The sequence below is a fragment of the Neohortaea acidophila genome, assembly GCF_010093505.1.
Source record: "Neohortaea acidophila strain CBS 113389 unplaced genomic scaffold BDY17scaffold_9, whole genome shotgun sequence".
Lineage (NCBI taxonomy): Eukaryota > Fungi > Ascomycota > Dothideomycetes > Mycosphaerellales > Teratosphaeriaceae > Neohortaea > Neohortaea acidophila.
In genome coordinates, this window is record NW_022985518.1 from 214,465 (window position 1) to 229,789 (window position 15,325).

The following is a 15,325-nucleotide window of genomic DNA, read 5'->3' on the forward strand; positions in this document are numbered from 1 at the left end:
ACGCTTGTGAAGATGGGAAAGTCACCCTCTGCTATCCGCGAACGTGGGATGATTTTCTCGTCATTACATTAGATCTCCAGAGTCGTTTGTGTAGAAGAAGACATTACATTCATCCGTCCTTTGCCCAATCATAACAAAGCAAATCCAACACCACCAACTCCCCTCTCCCAGTTAGATCAATACCACCCGTGCCCTTCCTCACCATACTTTTCATTCTTGGGATTCATCGAAACCATGCGCTGCCCGGGAATGTGCCCACAAACCTTGCTCTCGAAAATGCCCGCCACCGCCCGGCGCCCAATATGGCTGAAACTATCGTAGGCCTCGACGCCCGAATTCGCCGCCGTCAAGCCCTTGATCGCCGCCCACTCGGGGCTGGTGTAGGGACTTTTACCATCGCCCAGGTCCGACCAGCGGGTGACGCGCAGGGCGTGCTTGAAGCGCACAATCGGATCCTTAGTGTCCTCCATCATGACCGTCTCGATGAGGTATTCCGACGGGCATTCCGGGCAGCGGCGGGCGGGGCGGCAGTCGTCGCAGCCTTGGACGATGAAGTTGGGGTTGGCGGCGCTGCGGCTGAGTTTGGGCGCCTCTTTGAGCTGCTGGTAGTAGCTGCGCGGCGGGGCGGGGACGTGCGAGAGGGCGCACTTGCACATGGGCAGCAGGTCGCCGTCGCGCCAGTGCGAGCAGACGGAGAAGAAGGGGATGTACTCCTCGCGGTCGTAGAGCATGTGGCGTAGGCTGGTTTCCGTTTGCGCGGGCGCGGGCGGCGCGATGCATTGGCTGACGACGCGCATGAGCAGGTGGCCGTCGACGACGATGTATTGCGTGCGGTGCGACCAGTCGCTGTCTTTGCATTTCCAGCGGCGGCCGAGCGCCTCGGGTTTGATGCCGTGGTGCGGGCTGTGTTTGTGGCTGCGCAGGGCAAGCTGCACGTAGGAGTAGGGCAGTTCGCGGCCGTGGGTGATGCGCATGCGGGGCAGGACGGTGTCGCGCACGCTGGGACACCGGTAGAGCGGATTGGCGACATAGTCGATTTTGAGGCTCTCCTTGCCGGGGTTCGAGCGGACGTGGTAGATGCGGCAGGGGAAGCAGAGGAGATGATGGGGCATGTCGGGTTCGAGGTGGTTCAGGAATTCGATTTTCTGATGTCGATTCTCCGGCTCGTTTAGTGCGTGCAGGTAATCCGGCCCGAGTTTGTGGTAGAGGACACTCGTGGATATGGTGAGGCTCGCGACGTCGGCAAGTTCCAGGTAGGAGGCTATGAGCAGCCATAGACCGGCCGGCAGCGCGGCCATCTGTCGAACATTCTCCGCGGCCTGGGCGTTGAATTCCTCCCGTTGACGCGGGGATTGCGTCGAGTCAAAGTAGGGATCCTTGAGCCGATCGGAATCCATGACTTGATCAACAAGCGAGTCAAAGGAGCCATTATGCGCGAGACGATGCATCATATCAGTATGATCCTTGTTCTTGACGAACGAAGCCTCCTGCGTGATGGGCCAGGGGCCGTAATCATACTCGCCCATCTCATTAGTCTTCTGGTGGCCAGGTTCTCCAGGCCGCGGGACATAGCCAATCTTGTCGAGGCGCTTCTTGCGGAGGACGGCCTTTTTCTGGTCGGACTTCTTTTCCTTTTCCTTGACGACGATTTCATCAATGGGCTTCTGGGAGCGGAAGGTCTTGCCGGCTCGCATGACCAGCTTCGCGGGCCAGCTGTTGAGGTTGGGCTGACGGAGATCCATGGTGATGGCTTGGGATGATGGAGGTTAGGAGTGATGAATGCACCGGCCGGTCCTGGGGAGAAGAAAGAAGTCGACGGGTGCGCAATGCTCGGGGTTGTTCACTTTCGGGAGAGCCGGATGTCAGCCGGCGGCGCCACAGAGGGAGGACAGCAGCTCCAGTCTGTTCCACGTCACCGGCCTTTCGCGGCTTCCCAGCGAGATGGGAATGATGAGCGAGGGGTGTTGCAGTGTGATTGATGAGAATTGCTGATGATTAGCAAGCCGGGATTGCTCGCATGTTGTCGACGTGAGGTGTGGTTGTTTTGGGTGCCGGTTTCAGGCACTTCCGCGGCGAGCTTTGCTTGCATGACTCGCGTCCAACCATTCAACGTCGAACTTTTGTCAAGACCTCGTCTGCGAAACCACTCACCACTCCCCAGCTGCTTACCGCCAATATGTCCATCCACCCGTCGCGGCAGGCGTATGTGGAAGAGAGCGAGGTAAGCACATCCTTCAGAGCTGCTCAAGCGTGCAACATTCATTCGACTTCTCCAGCAGAGATGGAAGTAGAAGGCTAACCACCACCCATTCGCAGGACCCCGAAGCAGGCATAACACTCAGCAACATCCGTAAGTTACATCTCCACCCAATAGCAACCTCTCCCACCCACTAACCCCCTCAACAGCAATCGACACAAACTACTCCCTCCCCAGCGCCGGCCCCGGCCAAACCTCGCAACAAGCCAGCACAGTCCTCAACGACTTCCGACGAAAACGCGAAGCAGCGGCCGTCGCCGTCCCCACAGATGACAAGCGCGTGCGCGCCGACCTGCGCGCCCGCGGCCAACCGATTACCCTCTTCGGCGAGCGGCCGGAAGATCGACGGGACCGCTTACGCGAGATTCTGTACACTGAACAAGCGGGCGGTGAAGATGAGTCTATGCTTGATGTTGGTACTCCTGTAGTGGGAGATGCAGGTGTTGAAGGGGAAGAGGAAGATGGCGATGAGGAGTTTTACACGGAAGGGTCGACGGAGCTGCTGCATTCGCGCCAGGAGATTGCGCGATACAGTCTACCTCGAGCGGAGCAACGGATACGACATCAGCGACTCGAGAGCACGATCCCCGTGTCGACGCACGTGCGGCATCGGAAAGCGATGAAAGCGAGATTGGCGGAGTTTGAGATGTTCGGGTCGCAGATTGCGAGTGAGAGGCCGGTGAGTATGGTTCGCTTTGCCCCCGGCGGCGAAGTCATTGCTTGCGGTGATTGGGCTGGGAGTATCAAGGTGTTGGACGTGCCGAATTTGGAGACAAAGGGGGTGTTGCGAGGGCACAAGAGCATGGTGGGTGGGATTTCATGGTACGGGCCGGCGGCTGGGGATGCGATGGATGGCGCAGGGACGCTGAACCTCGCATCGGGAGGAGGCGAAGGCGACGTCAATCTCTGGTCATACGGATCGCAAGATACGCCCATCGCGACACTAAGCGGGCACAGCGCGCGCGTGGTGCGCACGGAATTCCATCCCAGCGGCCGCTACCTCGCGAGCGCAAGCTACGACACCACCTGGCGCCTCTGGGACGTCAACACCACCACCCAACTCCTCCTCCAAGAAGGCCACTCGAAAGAAGTGTACACCGTCTCCTTCTCCCCCGACGGCAGCCTGCTCGCCTCCGCAGGCCTCGACAGCATCGGCAGAATCTGGGACCTCCGGACAGGCCGCACCATCATGCTGCTCGAGTCCCACGTCGCGCCTATCCACGCCCTGGATTGGAGTCCCGATGGCGTGCGAGTGATGACGGGAAGCGCAGACGGCTTCGCGAAATGCTGGGACGTGCGCGCCGTGCGAGAGAGCGCAAGTCTCGGCGCGCACAAAGGCGGCGTATCTGACCTGCGCTGGTTCAAAGGCACCGACGGGCCACTATCAGGCAAAACGCTCACAGCAGAGAGTAATGGCTCCGCGGAGATGGACGACGGAACATCTCTCCTGCCGAAAAAGTCAGGCACGTTCGTGCTTACGGCTGGCTTTGATCACGCGGTCAACATCTTCTCCGCGGACGACTGGGCGCTTTGCAAATCGTTGACAGGACATGATGGGACGGTGTTGGCGGTGGATACGACGGAGGATGCGCGGTGGATTGCGAGTTGTGGAAGGGATCGGACGGTGAAGTTGTGGGCCATGCCGGATGAGCAGGGGTTATGATGATGGGGAGAGATGAATGTATACTTATGATACCCCGTGAGCAAGCTGTATGAGCATCACTTGTTAGCGATAGATTAAGGAAAGAAGCAGCGGATACGCCGAATGGCGCAGCCGCGGAAGTGTAGAAGCTCTCGGCTTTCATTCGGCCGGGGGTGCGGGAGCAGAAGCCGCGGGTCACGGGAAATCTTTCCTCGTGCACTGGCTTTTTGGCAAACGCCGATCGTGACATGTGACGGCAGTTCGCACCAGCCATCACTAGACCGCGCATGGACGTCAAAGCAAGGAAATCCCAGCAAGCGAAGCAGTTAAGTCCTTTCTCTCTTTCCTTCTCTTCCTCTTCCATCACCCTCTCCTTTCACTATCGACGCTATGCGCGTGTCCATGGCCAAGGGAAGAGAAGGGCGGGTCGGCATGTGAAACAACCACTCTCGACACACATCCGTTTGTCCATGCGAGATCCATTGGGCCGAAAACAAGACCAACACCTCTCCAACACCTCCCACACCCTACATACACTGCACAAACAACGAAACACCATGCATCTCCCCCCTCCCCCCGAACCACGCGAACTCCTCCCCCCCCTCCTCGCCTGCCTGCCCACAGCCTTCATCTCCCAACGCCCCCCACCCGCCCTCCTCCCCCTCCTCTCCCCTCTCCTCCGCCAGCGAATCTCCTTCCTCTCCTCCTCCAACACGCAAAGCCAAAGCGACAGCTGGCTCCCCCTGCTCTCATGGTCCGCCGCGCGAGGGGCCAAACTCCCCGACATCGTAGAGCGCATGCCCCTCGAACCACACCCCGTGTCGGGCGAGGTGGAAATCGACGACCTGCCGCCTGCCAAGTTCCGCCGGCTGGATGAGGAGACGCTGCATGCGCAAGTGCGCGCGGAGCAGTTTGGGATTCTGCCGACGTATTTGTGGTGTGAGTCGGATGAGCATGGACAACTTGGGCCGGGGTGGAGGTTAGCGGAGTTGAGGGCGCTGGAAGACGAGGAGGACGGGACGGAGTGGTTTGAGAGTATTTCTGAAGCAAACGATGCGGCGCCGGACGCGCGGAGAGCACATCTCCCCGATCCCACTCCGCAGCAGAACAGCAGACCCGCGTACGGAAGGATACCAAGTAGTACGACGAACGGCGACGACAACGATGACGCCTACTGGGCCGCCTACGACCGCACGCCCGGCCGCCGCACCCCAGCAAACAAACTATCCCCCTTGCCCAGCAGCGCGGCACAATTCCCTCCCCACCTGCAACAACGAGGCGCCAGCGCCGCCGCCTCCCAAGCCGAACAAGACTACTACGCCCGCTACGCAGCCGAAGTGCAACCCGCGCTCGACTCCCACGACCCAGACGAGGAATCCTCCCAAACGGGGCCCAGCAGCCTAAACGGGCACACCCTTCTCCCCGCAGAATCGGCTCCCGCAGCCTTACCCTCAACATCAAGAATGAGCTACTACGACAATGACGATCGCCCCACAAACCACAGCCTGTACCCCGCCCCCAACCCCTCCGCCTTGCAACAAACCAACACCTTCCCCCTCCCGGCTCCAGCACCCATCTCCCCCTCCGCGAGTCCCAGCCCGACAACCTCGATAGAAAAACTGGAGGCCCGCGCGCGCGCGATTTCCGAAGCGGACGATCGCGCGCACATGGCGATTCGGCAGCACATCGCCACGGATGTGAAGAGTTTGTATCGCCTGGCGCGCACGGCGGGCATGGAACGCGGGGAGTTTGAGAGGGTGGTGCGGACGGAGTTGGAGTGTTTGGGGTTGATGGAGAGGGATGAGTAGGTCTTTTGTTCTGCATGCATGATGGTTGGTTGGTTGTTGTTGGGTGGGGAAGGGCACGCATTTGAGCGTTATTTTGTGTAGGGGGTGGTTTGCATCAGCGAGTTGTGGGACGTCATGTTGAGATGCATGGGATGCCTGGAATAGGCCTGCAGGGAAATTGTATAGTGCATGCATGATTGGCATAGCAAGAATGTGCCCAACGGCCTACAGACAGAAATGAAGAAGAGCCCTCACTAACGCCTGCCATTCCCATCTCCCTATAGCTACCGTCCAACACCAACGCTCAAACGCTCAAACGCAATAACATCCCCCTCATACTCCCTCCGTGGCATCCACTTCCACACCGGCCTCTCCTCAGCCCTGCACAGCGCCCTCCCGCCCACAAGCAAATTCTCCGAATCAAAGAAACCAGCGGCGGCGAATCGCCTGCAATTTCGCCCAAGTATCCACGCCTTCGAAGCGGAAGGATGCGACGGCGCATTCATGGTAGAAGGCAATGGCTTTTGCGCGGGGGAGGGGGGTGTTGTGGCCTTCGAGATGCATGGCGTCGAAGGGTCTTGGAGGTTGGAGGGGATGATTGATATTTGCTAGAGGTGTGTGCAGTTGTGCGAGGTGGTGGTTTGTTCTTTCGTGCATTGTTTTCAGTTGATGGAGTTGGGCGAGGCGTTGTTGGAGTCTGTGTCTTGATTGGATTTTGCGAGGTTTTAATTTCAGTTGTGAAAAAGCAAATAGGGTATCATGTGGTGAGCGTGAAGGACAAGAAAGCAAAAGGGACAGCCAGAAGTGGAGGTTGACAGCAGCAGCAAGCTCAAAACTCACTACTCTCCTGCGCACTCCTCCTCAGCTTGCGATGGTAGACCTTGCGCTTCTCCTCCCCGCCCCAAAAGAGGTCGAACGCGGCGATGTTGACAACGGCGCGCGGGTCGAAGGTGGGGTTCTCGTCGTCTTCGAGCGCGGCGACAATGGCTTGCAGGTGGGAGGAGATCTCCTCTGGTTTCGGGGGGAAGTAGCAGAGGTATCCGGCGCTGGTGACGCGGCGGTGGAAGATGGGGGTCTCCATTTTGGCGCGAGGCTGCGCCTCGGGGAAGTTGGGCGGGATGGAGAGGGTAATGTTAAAGACGCCGCCGTCGAGGTTGCTCATGGGTTTGCCGAAGAGGGTGAGGTTCCAGACGAAGGGGTTGGTGGGATCGGGGAGGCTGATTTCCTTCTTGGCACACGAGTAGGTGCCTTGATTCCAGCGCTGCTGAAGCTGCTTGAATTGGAATGCGAGTTGAACGGCGGGTTGGGTCTGCTGCTGCACTTGCTGCGCGCCTTCTCGCTCCCAGTCTTTCCGCTCCTTCTCGAGAGCTTGCGCCACGTTCTTCAAGCGCTGCTCGAGGCGTTTGTATTCGAAGCGACCGATCATCCAGTTGCTGTTGCCGCCCTCGAATTCCATAATGTCGAAGCGCTCGCCATCCCTCTGCTCGCTGCTTGCGCGCTCGATCGTCTTGGCGTAGGTGTCGTAGTACCAGAGGAAGCGACGCTTCAGCAGATCGGCAAAAGGGTCCCACGGCTCGGTGAGAGCTTGATACGCGACTTCGGCGCTGTACTCGCGTGCGTCCGAGTCGGGGTCGTCGTCGATGTCAACGTCACCGTCAAGGTCGTTGTCCGTAGCCTCCGGTTCGGGGCTCAGCATGTGTGAGAGGGAAGATGGGGCGTGAGTCGGGGTCACGGTCTTCTCCTTTGATCGACGGGTGGGCGTGACTAGCGTTGCGTCCTCCCCAATATCCAGCAAGGTTTCCAGACGTTGCAGCACAGCAATGCGAATCGTCTCATGGCGGATCTTGGCGATGTAGTTGCGAGGCTTGGTCTCCTCCTTCTTCGACATCCCCTCGAAGCCAGGTTCATTTTCGTAGGGATGGGCGCTCATTAGACTCTGCACACTCAACAACACGCTCTCCAGCCCCTGCGCACTGCTCCACTGCTCGCCCGGCTCCCCCTCCCACGTGCCAAGAATGGAAAGACAAACCTTACCGCAGTTGTAGATATTGGGATTGAAGCGGGTGCGGCCATAGTTGGTGGTGATGCAACGAACGCTGGGCGCTTTGATGGGATAGTCGTGCCCGAACTTGATGCTGAATTCAAAGAAGCCGAACTCGTAAGGCGTGTCGGGGGGGCCGACGATGAGCGCGCGAACGTGGCGGACGTCAGTATCCTTGAATGCGACGGCGAGTGACAGGTCGGAGCCCTTCTGGATGTTGGCGATTTCTTTGGTGATTCTAGCGATGGAGCCGGACGGGTTGGAGGATGCCATGATGCAACGATGTCACGGTGGAGGGTTAGGGGAAGCTGGAAAGAGTGGCGAGTCGATGCCAGAGTGTGCAGTAGCTCGGCAGGAGAGTATTCATTTCAGAGAGTGGACTGTGGATTTTGTGACGGAAGGTGGTGTTTGTCGTTTGCTCGCAAGGCAGGCAGGTGCGGTCCATCGCACACGTTTAGAGTTTACGGAGCTGCATGAGTGGCGCAGGCGGGAACGCCACTCAGCAGTTGCGACTCGCCAGACACCACCACAGGAATCAAAGACAATCGCATTACTCCCACACCTCCTTCACCTCCACAGATAACCAAAATGTACGTTGCTCTCCCTTTGCCACATATCTCCCTACTAACACGCCCAACAGGGTCGTCTTCGCTCTCCTCATAATCAACAAAGCCGGCGGCCTAGTCTATAATCGCACCTTCGCCCCAGGTCTCCAAAAACTCGACGGCAACGACTACCTCATCCTCGCAGGCACCTTCCACGGCATCCACGCCATCAGCCGCCAAATCAACCCGGCCCCAGCAGCCCAACATCTCCCCGGCTACCGACGCCCGCCCACCACCGGCCTCGAGAGTCTGGAGAGCAGCCACTTCCGCTTGACGTGTTTCCAGACGCCGACGGGGGTCAAGTTTCTGCTGTTCACGAGCCCCGAGCAGCCGAATACGGAGGTGGTGGTGCGGAGGTGTTATGAGATCTATGGGGATTATGTGATGAAGAATCCGTTCTATTCCATGGAGATGCCGATTCGGGTGGAGAAGTTTGATCGGGCGCTTGGGGGGTATCTTGTTCGGCCGTGAGGGGAGACACCGATTGCAGCTGATGATGCTGCACCATGCAAACGACATGTTTACTGGGACTGTGGCTCCGAGCCAGTCCTCGCGCCCTCTGCGACCGCTTTGAGGTATAGGATTCTCGACCCAAACTGCAGATGGCCACGGCTGCAAGGCCTCTTTGCTAGGGGCTAAGCATTCAGGATATACGGCAATGCTAGCCGCAACTCAACGGCCTCACCTATGTGAGAGATGTGATATGCGGGGTGAGAGGTTTGCTTAGAGAGGTTGGTGAACGGTGCGGTTGACAGACACAAAAAAACGCTACTTTACGAAGGAATATGAATGAGCTAGTTCTCGAACCGAGCAGCATGTACAAAGGAATAGCAAAAGCAGACGCAAAACGAGAGTAATCATTAGACCGTTATCCAAGCTTTCTCCTCGAGCATCTTGCCGCTCTCTCTTCCCACCTCTTCAAGCAGAGAGGCGCATCGACTCCCATTTCCCTCTCCTCTCTGCCATGCTCTTCAGTGTCTCGATATTGCTCGTCTAGCAGCATCCCTCGGCACACTCGAAGCAATCCGCACAGCACTCGCAGCCTTCTTCGCAGACAAAGCAGCAGCAGAGAGTGGCAATGCAAGCCTCAAAGCAGCCCTTCTGGCCCCCACCGCTTCGTCGCGGAGGCGGCGCCTGTTGGTAGTATTGCTGCTGGGGCGGAGGCTGCTGGTATTGCATGGGCGGGGCCTGCTGTTGCTGGTAGCCGTAGCCCTGGGAGCCGCTGCGGGGTGGCAAGTCAGTACATGGCAGCAGCCATTGGCGGCGGGTGCGGTGAGGGAACGACTTACTACACTGGTTGTGGCTGCTGGGGGTAGTAGCCGCCTTGTTGCTGGTAGCCGCCCTGGTAGCCACCCTGGGGTGGGTAGCCGCCGTGCTGGGTGGGCTGGTTGTAGTATTGCTGCGCGGACATGTTGGTGCGGGGCTGAGTGCTTTGTTGCCTGGCGGTGTGGAGATTCGGTCACCCGGGGTATGGCGCTGGCGCTGGTGTTGGTGCGAGCGGGCGGCGTAAGAATGGATAGTGGGATGGGGTGGTGCTGCTGACGCCGACGTGAGTGGAGTGAGGTGTCAATGGGTTGCAGGAGTGAACGGTCGGTGAAGTGGGTAAGGGTAAGGTAAGGCAGTATTTAAAGTTGTTGGGTGGCCTGACGGGATTCGTCAACACCGCACGCTGCGCCACTGGCATTTCTCCGATCGCACCGCCACGCCGCCGCCGTTACGATGGCTGGAGATTCTCAGCTGGGAAGGTGCAGTCGGCGACCAACCCTGCTTTACGCACGCCATCGCTGTCGAGGTCGAGATGGCTGGCACTGTCTGTCACCACGCCCGAGCTTGCCTCCGAGCTCGACTCGGGAGGACGGGATAAAACTGCTTGATGAGACTTGGGAAAAGCTTCGCCAGCGCTTGGCGGGCAAGTCGAGGAGTTTCAGCTGCTCTCGTTTCACCCTTGCACCGCCACGCAATTGGCTCGACGACGACTTCATGCGAGCAACCGCCGGTCACAGCCTACGCGGGGCAAAGAAATGCCTCACAGATGCTTCACTTTGTCCTGGTTGCCGCGACTTGGTAGCGCCGCGATCATCTACTCGCTCTGCCTGCAGCTGTTGGAGGTGGAGTTTGGCCGCATTTTACGGCGCGAGGTAAGGCCTCTTTCCGAACGTGTGATGTGACAATAGCAGGCATTCACCATTGCACTCGAGGGTGGTCTTCTATTGTTCTACGCCCACTTCTCTGCGCTTCTCTCTCTTCGTCTACTTTCTGTCTCTTCAGCCGTTCTTGCTCGTTCAAACTAGTCGTGCTCGTCACGAACCATCCCGTTCATTGGCTTCTTACCTCCTCTCCCCCTCTTCGATTTCATGACCATGGACGAAGTAATGAAAATCCTCATCTTCCTCTGTCTCCTCTTCTGGCCCAGAATCTTTGCCGCGCCGCTCTCAGGTCACCACACCTCAACAGAGCACATCGTTATTATCGACAAAGACCACCCAACACGGCCTCGCATCACCGATGTGCTACGAAAAGTCGGTTTGCACGAAGCTCACCCTAACATCAAGCACATCTACTACAACTCCGCCTTCCACGGCTTCGCCGCCACTATCCCCACCACCCACGTGGACATACTTGGCCATATGCCAGAGATCACCCTCGTCGAACAAACCACCTCCATAAACACCGCCTCCATTCTCATCCCCGAATCTGGCGCCTTCGACACCCGTAACAGCGCTCCCTGGGGCCTCCAACGCATCTCCACGCCCTCCTCCGTCGCCGGCGACCCAAGCAACCTCAACTTCACCTACGCCTTCGGCAACGCAAATCTCGGCGCAAACGCCGACATCTACATCATCGACACCGGCATCTACACCGCGAACAACGTCTTCGGCGGCCGCGCGGAAATGCTGTGGTCCTTCGACGGCAACCTCAACGACACCGACGGCCACGGCACGCACGTCTCCGGCATCGCAGGCGGTGCGGTCCTCGGCGTCGCCTCGAACGCCAACATCTTCGGTCTGAAAGCCCTCGACGGGAGCGGAGGCGGTACAACCTCCGACGTCATCAAAGCCATCGATCTGGTGGTCCGACGGCACGAAACCCGCCGCGCAACAAACTGCACCACCGGCTCCGTAATCTCCATGTCCCTCGCCTCGACGGGCGTGGTCCAGTCCTTGAACCACGCAATTTACGCCGCCGCTACAAAGGCCAAAATCCACTCCGTAGTCGCAGCAGGCAACAACGCAGGCAGCCCAAACGCCTGCTCCATCTCGCCCGCCAGCGCAGGCGGCACCAACGGCCCGGCACTCAGCGTGGGCGCGATAGACATCACCTCCTCCCCCGCGAGCTTCACAAACTACGGCGCGTGCGTCGATCTGTTCGCGCCGGGCGTCGATGTCATTAGTTCGTGGATTGGGGCTCCGGATCGGGTGGCGAGTTTGGATGGAACGTCGATGAGTACGCCGCATGTTACGGGGCTGGTGGCGTATGCGATGGCGAACGAGACGCTGGCGGGCGATCCGTGGGCTATGAAGGAGTATATTCGCGGGACGGCGGTGGAGGTGCGGGGTGGGGTTTTGGTGGCAAATAATGGGGTGTTGAGTGATGGGTAAGTGGCTGTCAAGTTCAATGCTGTGCGTTGAATCTTTCCATGGCGCGACAAACATGCCTTTCACGGGGGGAAGATTTTCTGAAGAAGCCAAGATTTCTATAGATCACATTCTATCTTTCCTTGCAAATCGCGAACCGCCATGCTACGTCTAAGTCACCGTGAAGCCGTCGTAGTTCTTGTCCAGCACTTCCCGAATCGTCTTCATGTACATTGGCAGTGTACCGGCGTAGTTCAAGACTTGTCGGGGCTTGCCGGGAATGTTCGTGCCCTGTACGAGTAGTGAAATTAGCAGGCCTTCACAGAATCGTCCTCCAACAATCAAAACTCACCATATACCACGAATCGACATTATGCCTCAACGTCTTCTCGTGCATCGTATTCACCAGCTCCTTCCAATCCTGCTCCGCCTTCTCCTTGGCATCAATCTTCGTCTTCCCCTCCGCCTTCATCTTCTTCATAACATCTACAATAAACTCCGCCTGCGGCTCGACAATGCTCGGCCCATTCCCGTACGCCGTCGGCGCCTGCGGCCCATACGTGAACAGCATATTGGGGAACTTGGCGACCGACATGCCGAGGTACGTCCACGCGCCCTTCGGCCCGTTCCACTTCTTTTGCAAATTCTCGCCGTCGACGCCCGTGATGTCGATCTCCATGAAGCCGCCGGTGATGCTGTCGAAGCCGGTCGCGATGGCGATGATGTCGTACTCGTGCAGCTTGCCGTCGGCCGTCACGATGCCTGTCTCCGTGACGTGGTCGACGGGGTTCTGCTTGATGGGGATGATCTCGACGTGGTCCTTGTCCATTTGCTCGTAGTAGTCCTGCTCGAGCGACGGGCGCTTGCCCATGAAGGGGTGCGGGGGGATTTCGGGGGCGAGCAGGTCGCGCTTCGCGGCGTTGGTCATGCGCGCGCGGTTGCGCTTGTTGACGACGCTGTAGATGTAGGCGTTTGCTTTTTCGTCGGTGAGCAGGTCGTTGTATTGGAAAAGCACTTTGAAGCCGCCGTAGTCTAGGGCGTCGTTGAGCACTTTCTCCCGCACTTCGAGCGGGTCGTCGAAGCAGTTCTTGTTCTGCCCGGTGAAGAGGAAGCCGCCGGCGTTCTCGAATCTTAGTCGCTCTAGCTTGTCACCAATTGTTGCTAGATCCTGGTCAAAGTCAGTTTCAGCATGCTCAATGTTGAATGCTGGAGAAAATACCTTTTTCGCTTGCACCGGATCGACCGGCCGTTGCTGCATGGGAATCGTGGTGTTGGGAGTTCGAATATAGACGCCAAGCTGAGAGGCATCGCGAGCAGCCTCCTGAGCAATTTGAATCCCAGTCGCGCCATTTCCAATAACGGCCACACGCTTGCCTTTCATGTCGACACCCTCGACCGGCCAGAAAGAGGAGTGGCAAATATAGCCCTTGTAGTCCTCGAGGCCTTTCCAGTCGGGAAAGTGGCGTTTCGCGGCAAAGCCCAAACAGCAGTGCATGAATCGGGTAGTGATGGACGTTCCATTATCGCACTGGATCTTCCAGGTGTTGTCCGAGTCGTTCCAGGTGGCGGAATTGACGCGGGTGTTGTAGAGCGTGTCTTTGCTGATGTCTAGGACGTTGTCGATGTGTTTGAAGTAACGTTGCAATTCTGGCGCTCCTGGATACGTCTCGGTCCTGTCGAGGAGCAACAGAGTCAATGATTGAAGGAAATAGAATGCCCATGAAGCGATACGACGTACCACTGCCAAGTATCGTAGACCTCCGGAATGGCCAGCGCATATCTAGGAAATGTCAGTGTCAAATTGATGCGCACGCTCAACGTAACATCGTCTTACACAGGATACTGAGAATCGACACGGGCACCGGGATCTAGTCAGATGGTCAACGATACGTCCATATGAAGTAGTAGTATCGCCACTTACAATTGTTCCAATGCCAGACGCCTCCAATCGCGTTTCCCGCTTCGATCAGCTTGACATTGAACCCTTCCTTGCGCAGTCTGTGGAAAAGGTAGATTCCAGAGAAGCCAGCGCCAATAACGACAGCATCGAGGTTGTGGTCCGACTTGTCCGTAGTGCCTTGCGGCTTATTGGAAATCTTACGCTGAAACGAGGCCATATTGGATACGCCGAGGCTGGGTTGATGAGAGATGAGGTAAACGAATTACGATGTTAAAAAATGATATCAACCTGGTGGAATGGGCGAGAGTAGAACGAAAAAGTGAAGGTCAAATGTCGCAGACCATTGGATTTCCGTGGCATCATCACCAGGGGATCTCCGAGGCGGAACTGCCTCACTTGGACAGTCGGAAGTGCCTGACGTGGGCATTAGGCGGGGCGCATAACCGATCGCGGCAGGGCCCTCGGCTTTCGTGCGGAGATCTTTACTGTCTTACCCGCGTAACCGCTGGGGCGGAAAGGGTCGTGGCGTATGCATAATGATGCGTTCACTTCGTGTGTCTTCGTACAGCTCTACGATGTAAGGAGATAGAAGGTATAGGCAATCTCTGCGGCATCATCACGTGATCGCCTCGCGCAGAACTCGAGGAGTTGTAGAGAAGGAAAGCCACTCCTAAACCAGCAGCCTGCAGGAGATCGATGTCAGGGGAACGTGATGAGTAGACCCTTGCAGATGTACACCATCCGAGAAATCGCCTGACAGAAGTCGTTCGTTCCAGCAAGTTCGATGTTCCTACACATATCGCGTCTGCCCGTTTTCTTCATGGAGGAGGTGAATCTCAAAGGCCAGGGATCGCCGTTTCCAAGGCAACCACTGATCAGTCAGACACACGGGGTCCATGCTAGAAAGCTTAAACTTTTGGACTTCAGCAGTCGGAGTCAGTCATCGCTGCGGCATCTTCACGCCCTTACACCTTTCACTCGCCGTCACCCTCTGCTTACTCTGCAAGACTCCAGCGCTTCGCTGCTGCTGGGCTCTAGCACCGCTCGCCTGCCCTCACACGTGCTGTCGCGGACCATCTTGACTCACTCGCCGGCTCGGGGATGAGGACTCCACCAGGCTCGGAGTATGACATCTGAGAGAGTCTATCATCCCACGAACACCACGTCCTCGTTACCCACCTTGACGCAACTCTCGTAGTCTGCGACTGTACTGGCCTACCTCTACGCTTATTCTGCACATACGAGCTTGTTCTATCTGCATCGTTGGACGAAGTGCTCAAGGCTTGGAATTGTGGCCTGGCAAAGGCGGCACGGCCAGTCCAGCGAGGTGATGAAGAGCTGGTGTTTCGAGTAGACAAGGGCTTCCGGCGATCTCCGTGCGAGCACTGAGACATTGCCTTGACTTTGTCGACAGGCCGCCACTCACATCCATTCGATTGACCAATTGAGTGCGTGGCTGCGTAGTCTCCGCTATCCGCTTGTGTTAGAGGCAAAGTCCACAAGTCGACTGTCCCTCAC

General features: G+C 57.7%; 8 protein-coding genes across 8 annotated transcripts; 4 read left to right on the forward strand and 4 right to left on the reverse strand.

Annotated features, from left to right (window-relative positions):
* Position 1: 1 nt before the first annotated feature.
* Positions 2–2,050, reverse strand: BDY17DRAFT_301805 (uncharacterized protein). The gene has a single exon (XM_033734309.1). The coding sequence runs from the start codon at positions 1,740–1,742 to the stop codon at positions 177–179; it is 1,566 nt and encodes a 521-aa protein (XP_033587024.1). The 5' UTR covers positions 1,743–2,050; the 3' UTR covers positions 2–176.
* On the forward strand, positions 2,051–4,188 carry BDY17DRAFT_301807 (WD40-repeat-containing domain protein). The gene is made up of 3 exons (XM_033734310.1): positions 2,051–2,221; positions 2,280–2,350; positions 2,407–4,188. The coding sequence occupies exons 1-3, from the start codon at positions 2,088–2,090 to the stop codon at positions 3,918–3,920; spliced, it is 1,719 nt and encodes a 572-aa protein (XP_033587025.1). The 5' UTR covers positions 2,051–2,087; the 3' UTR covers positions 3,921–4,188.
* Positions 4,189–4,456: 268 nt separating this feature from the next.
* On the forward strand, positions 4,457–5,707 carry BDY17DRAFT_254757 (uncharacterized protein; the record flags this gene model as incomplete). The annotated part of the gene is made up of 1 exon (XM_033731465.1): positions 4,457–5,707. One exon carries the CDS (start codon positions 4,457–4,459, stop codon positions 5,705–5,707), a length of 1,251 nt encoding a protein of 416 aa, XP_033587026.1.
* An 808-nt stretch (positions 5,708–6,515) lies between these two features.
* On the reverse strand, positions 6,516–8,000 carry BDY17DRAFT_254746 (ubiquitin-conjugating enzyme/RWD-like protein; the record flags this gene model as incomplete). Its single annotated transcript, XM_033731462.1, has 2 exons — positions 6,516–7,295; positions 7,419–8,000. 2 exons carry the CDS (start codon positions 7,998–8,000, stop codon positions 6,516–6,518), a joined length of 1,362 nt encoding a protein of 453 aa, XP_033587027.1.
* Positions 8,001–8,200: 200 nt separating this feature from the next.
* Positions 8,201–8,803, forward strand: BDY17DRAFT_254954 (Sybindin-like family-domain-containing protein; the record flags this gene model as incomplete). The annotated part of the gene is made up of 1 exon (XM_033731480.1): positions 8,201–8,803. One exon carries the CDS (start codon positions 8,201–8,203, stop codon positions 8,801–8,803), a length of 603 nt encoding a protein of 200 aa, XP_033587028.1.
* Positions 8,804–9,325: 522 nt separating this feature from the next.
* On the reverse strand, positions 9,326–9,743 carry BDY17DRAFT_326360 (uncharacterized protein; the record flags this gene model as incomplete). The annotated part of the gene is made up of 2 exons (XM_033737502.1): positions 9,326–9,554; positions 9,622–9,743. 2 exons carry the CDS (start codon positions 9,741–9,743, stop codon positions 9,326–9,328), a joined length of 351 nt encoding a protein of 116 aa, XP_033587029.1.
* Positions 9,744–10,469: 726 nt separating this feature from the next.
* BDY17DRAFT_301814 (peptidase S8/S53 domain-containing protein) lies at positions 10,470–12,031 on the forward strand. The gene has a single exon (XM_033734311.1). It carries the CDS (start codon positions 10,687–10,689, stop codon positions 11,929–11,931), a length of 1,245 nt encoding a protein of 414 aa, XP_033587030.1. The 5' UTR covers positions 10,470–10,686; the 3' UTR covers positions 11,932–12,031.
* On the reverse strand, positions 12,032–14,171 carry BDY17DRAFT_269790 (uncharacterized protein). The gene is made up of 6 exons (XM_033731937.1): positions 13,829–14,171; positions 13,742–13,775; positions 13,646–13,687; positions 13,127–13,580; positions 12,260–13,075; positions 12,032–12,198 (listed from the first exon to the last, which is right to left on the reverse strand). The coding sequence occupies exons 1-6, from the start codon at positions 14,022–14,024 to the stop codon at positions 12,079–12,081; spliced, it is 1,662 nt and encodes a 553-aa protein (XP_033587031.1). The 5' UTR covers positions 14,025–14,171; the 3' UTR covers positions 12,032–12,078.
* Positions 14,172–15,325: the final 1,154 nt, after the last annotated feature.